Genomic DNA, 5,480 nt, shown 5'->3' on the forward strand with positions numbered 1-5,480 from the left:
TAGAGATGGGATAAGTCCATAAAAATTTGCTGTAATCATCAAGAAATAATAGATAATAACAATGACCAGAAGAACTAGTAACGGGAGAAGTCCATAGATCACTATGAATAATATCAAATGGTAAAGTAGTATGCGACATGGAATCAAAAAAAGGTAATTTAATGTGTTTCCCTAATGGACACGAAGAACAAAAAGAAGTACAAGCCTTATTACATTCAATTAATTTTTGACTATTTAATGATCTTAAAACAACATCTCCAGGGTGTCCTAGTCGATTGTGCCAAAGATCAGAAGAAAGTGCAGTGAAATTTGAATGTTGAACGGAAGAGTTGGCTTGACTGGGAGAAAAGAATGGATAAAGGTCACCGGTACTGTCACATCTCATTAGAAGGGCCCCCGTCTGTAAATCATTCACAGAAAAACCATAAGGGTCAAAAGCAATTGAAACCATATTGTCAGTTGTTAATTTTCGGACGGATATTAAGTTCTTTATGATTTTAGGAGCATGCAAAACATGGTTTAGGAAAAAGGAGGGTACGGGGATGGTAAAATAGTGCTACCGTGACCAACAATTGGAACTAAATCACCACTACCAACAACAATGTTTTGATTATTAATGCTCGAATTATAATTTGAAAGAATACCTTGGTCGGCCGTCATATGAGAAGTTGCACCGGTGTCCATGTAATAATTATTTTCCGGGCGATTGATGTTAGCAAGCATTTGCAACGCTGCTTCAATATGCGTTGGAGTCGGATTTGGACCATTTTCCATTGCACTGTATGCTTGTGGAGCTTGACCCAAAATTCCAGGCCCACCAGGCCTTGAACCGGTGGAGGATGCTGCTGGTCTAGGAGCCCAAGACTGGGCAGGGTACGGACAGGGTGGGCTGGCCCAGTACTGGGCCCATGGAGCAGCCCATGGAAATTGACCCTGCTGATGTTGCCAAGAGAGTTGCGGGTTTGGGCCGGTATGCTGGGCTGGCCCAGAATTGCGTGAAGCCTTCCCCGAAGACTTATTAGCAGATTTCTTTTGGCTGGAATTTTTCTTGTTCGTGCGTGAGGAGTTCACTGACGAATCAGAATGATGTTGTCCGCCGGAGGTGGAGACGAGGGCTGTCGGCGGTCCTTTGTTCGAACCTCCTTCCTTAGCCAAACGATTTTTAATGGTTCGTTCGGCTAATTTCAGACAAGATCGACAGCTTTCAAAAGATGGCAATGGTTCTTGATTTTGGATAAAATCCATCGTGCCTGCATATGCCTCGGGAAGACCGGCAATGAGCTTGAGAATTAGACGGGTATCGGGAATCGGAGCATCAACATCCGCAAGACGATCGGCAAGGGATTTGATGTGATTACAATAGCCATCAATGGAAGAGAAATTCTCGAAATCAAGGTCAGCAAGTTCTTGTTCGAGGTGTGAAGCCCGGGATGCTTTATTGTCTTGAAACATAGACTCGAGACGAGCCCAAGCACCTTGAGCGGTGTCATCCTTGAGAAGGATGGCAGTAAGAAGATCATGAGAGATAGAACCGTATATCCAGTTAAGGACCGCAGCGTCTAGTCGTTTCCAAAAGGCCAAGTCTGCCTTCTTGGATGCTTCATATGCAGCGAGTTCCGTCGCCTCGGTAGGAGGAATGATGTGCGATGTAAGGTCATGAACCCTACATAACACCTTGAAGAGGGCGGCCCAAGAGTGATACATTCCGGCAGCCTCCAAAGTTATCGGAATTAGAGACTTTACATTTGTGATTGCGAAGGCAGGATGATATTTTGGTGATTCGGCCATGGAATGTGGCAGCGGAAGATGAAGAAAAATATGGAGGAAGAGAAGGGAGATGGGCCGTGAGAACAGGGAGGAAGAGAGATTAGGATCGAAACCCTACTGATACCATGAAAGAATGTGATCGTTGCCATTTACATTAACTGTGCAATCAATATATACAAAGTATGGTAGCATCTTTCGGCTACAATTGTGCTAACTGATTATCCTAATGTTAACAAACTAGGAAAGGATAAAGGCTAAAATATACACTTAACTAATTAAGATATATACAAAGAATATATTAACATATATTCTAACAAAAACGCCATACCTAAACCTAGGGATAGTGTTCGACTTAGGGTTGATTATGCATGCTCCCATTGTTGTTGCAATTGCCACCACGACCATTGTTGTTGTTTGGATCCCTATTTCGATCATTACGATCACCATGACGACTATTACGATTACCACTATTGCAATTTGAATTGTTCTACTGTTGATATTGCTGCTTTGATGAGACACTTATAGAATCAATTCTTTGTTCATGAACCAATAACTTCGAACAAAGATCTATCGTTTAAACTAAATTGTCCCACGAAATGAGTTAAATTCGTTATCAGAGCGACATAGGGTGTGTTTTGAAGTAGCTTATGAAGTATAGTAGCTTTTAAAGTTTTGACTAAGTCTAAACTCTATATAATCTAAATATTGGTGTAGGGTAAAGTAGTGGTTTAAGGTAGCCTTTAGCTTTTAAGATAGAGTTTCGTAAAAGCTACTAATGTTAGCCTTTGGAGTACCTTTTCTCAAACACTACTATGTTACTTTTTAAATATTATATTTTAAATTATAAACTACTTCAACAGATACTTACTTTGCCAAATACTGACAAATCACAGCCAACTTCAACCGCTACTTGTCGACCGCTATAGTTACCATCTATTGCTTTAATCTACCTCTACCGCTAACAGCTACCCCTACCGCTTGTTTTACCACACACACCCAATCTCTACTACTCCTTAAGCCAATAAGAGTATTCGCAACCAAATCCTGCAAGGGAACAAAAGAATTAATGGCAACAAGTGAATCAACAATCAACTCAATCTCACACAAGTATTGATTCTTTATTTTTTGGATAGTAGTAAACATTTTGTTTCAATTCCATAGAGCAAGCAGGACTAGCAGACGTAAATCGGTGTTGGAAACGATCCCAAATTTTTCAAAGCCTGTACTTCAACAAGAATATCACCGGAAATGGTAGCAAACAATTAAGAAGAAATCAATTAATCATAAAGCAACCAAGTGAAATATTTAGTATTATTAACCGAAACAGAGCAATCAACCATCCCCATTAAACATGAGAAACAAGAACTTATTCAAACTGTAGCCTCCATGCAAGATAATCCTCAAACACATTTAAATCGTTGTCTAAAAGTTTGTTAAACTAAAGAGAGAGATGAGAGATAGGAAGAATTACCAAACTGATATTGTGCATTTTTAATAACAAAGTACAAGAGCAAATATATAAGAAAACTAATGACAATTACTTCCCTAAAACTAAGGGAGTAAACCCATGTCCAATGAATAAAACCTAGGGCCTGTTCTGATTGACTGAAATCAACTAAACTGAACTGAACTGAACTGAACTGTGTTGAACTGAACTGAACTAAACTGAAATTATTAATTAGTGATTTTTAACTACGGATTAGTGCTCTTTGATTATATATTACTATACCTATGTGTATATTATTATTATTATAATTAATTATTGATTATTATTATTAGTATTATTGTTATTATTATTATTATTATTATTATTTATTGATAATAATAATAATAAGAATAAGAATAATAATAATAATAATAATAATAATAATAATAATTATTATTATTATTATTATTATTATTATTTGTTGTTGTTGTCGTCGTTGTAATAAGAGCTTAAAAGAATGAAATTTGGCTTTATATCATTAGCAATATCATTAGACATAAGAGCTGAACTGAACTGAACTATATTATGGTTAATAAATTGTATTTATAAATTGTATAAAGTGAACTAAACTGGGATGGTCGTTGTAACTAGTTATCGACCCCCACGCGCGCGATGCGCGCGCTCCATTTGGCGAATCGGAATAAATTTGCATAGCTCATAAGGTAAATGTGTAATTAATTTGTTGTATATTGACATAATATTTGTTGCATCAACAAATACAATGTTATTGTTATTTATGGATTAGTAATGTCGTAACATGAATTCTAATTATGGGCCGTTCTTTTTTATGGGAATGTATAAAGATGATTTTATGGCCCATCTATTAAGATATTGATTTGTAAGTTGAATTAGGCCTCGCCTAGCTTATCTTAAAATTTTATACATGTTCAAATTGATAATATACATATTTAAATTGATACATTTGTCCTTGATATCTACTATTTGTTTGTCAATTTTATACATGTTTAAATTAATAAATTTATATTTGCAATTTATGAATTGTTTTAGCAGGATCTGATCATTGAGCATATAGATTTGGGTTAAATTGTGTTTTTTGTATGGTCGATGCTCCAATTTTTCTCTTTCTCTTCCTCTCTCTATCTTATAATCTTTCCTTCATAACCCATATTTCTATCTCTCCCATTTTTTCTAACTTTTTTTTCACCCGACCTTTATCCCTTCTAGCCTACCCCTTATCTCTTTTGAACTGGTATCTCTATTTTTTGTTCTACCCTATTTCTTAGCCTTCTGTGTCTCTCTCTTCAAACCCTTCTCTTTCCTAGCTCCCTTTCTCTCTCTCGATGATTCTCTCTATTTTGGCCCTTGTTTCTTTACCTCCTTTTCCCTTTCTCTCCTTCACCCCTTCCTCTCCTCCTCTATCTTAAGTAACCCCTGATCGACAAACCTCGGACTAAGTAATTCTTCAAGTAACCCCTGAATAAACCCTCAAGTAACCGCTGACCGAGTAACCCCTAACCGAACTCTTTAAGTAACCCTAACCGAATTACTCAAGTAACCCCTGATCGAACTCCTTAAATAACCCCTTACCTTGTAACTCGATTAACCCCTGACCGAGTAACTCGAGTAACCCATGACCAAGTAACTTCTCGAGTAACCCTTGACTGAGTAATTCGAGCAACCCCTGATTGAGTAATCCCTCAAATAACCCTTAATCTAATGAACCTCTCGAGTAACCCCTATCTAAATCCCACAAGGAACCCCTGACCGAGTAACTCGAGTAACCCCTAACTGCATAACTCGGATAACCCCTAACAAAATAGCTCGAGTAACTCCTGCTACACGGTGTAGCTTGCTGCCCCAAAAATTTGTTCTGTGATAATATATGTTGTGACACAATTGAGATCAAATAAGCGAGAAAAGATAAAACAATAATCGAAAATTATAGGTCGCACTTACTCCCTCTCTCTTCCTCAAGCCTTCTCCTTTGCTCTTTATTAATAAATCATATACTTTTTCTCTGTCCTTTTCTCTCAGTTCGTTCTCTATTTATCATTCTCTTTATTTCTCTTCCAACCCCCTTGCATTTCTCCTACCCCTATATTTTTTTTGCCTCTCTCTATCTCATCCTCTTTCCTTCATAACCCATATTTTTCTATCTCTCCCATTTTTTCTAAATTTTTTTTCTCCCGCGTTTATCCTTTCTTCTAGCCTACCCCTTATCTCTTCTAAACTGGTATATTTATCATTCGGCCTGCCCTATCTCTTA

At 37.3% G+C, this 5,480-nt stretch overlaps 1 protein-coding gene across 1 annotated transcript; it reads right to left on the reverse strand.

Annotated features, from left to right (window-relative positions):
* Positions 1–374: 374 nt before the first annotated feature.
* Positions 375–1,788, reverse strand: LOC145594330 (uncharacterized). The gene is made up of 2 exons (XM_081650661.1): positions 561–1,788; positions 375–400 (listed from the first exon to the last, which is right to left on the reverse strand). The coding sequence occupies exons 1-2, from the start codon at positions 1,786–1,788 to the stop codon at positions 375–377; spliced, it is 1,254 nt and encodes a 417-aa protein (XP_081506787.1).
* Positions 1,789–5,480: the final 3,692 nt, after the last annotated feature.

The sequence above is a fragment of the Chenopodium album genome, chromosome 19 (assembly GCF_948465745.1).
Source record: "Chenopodium album chromosome 19, dcCheAlbu1.1, whole genome shotgun sequence".
NCBI lineage: Eukaryota > Viridiplantae > Streptophyta > Magnoliopsida > Caryophyllales > Amaranthaceae > Chenopodium > Chenopodium album.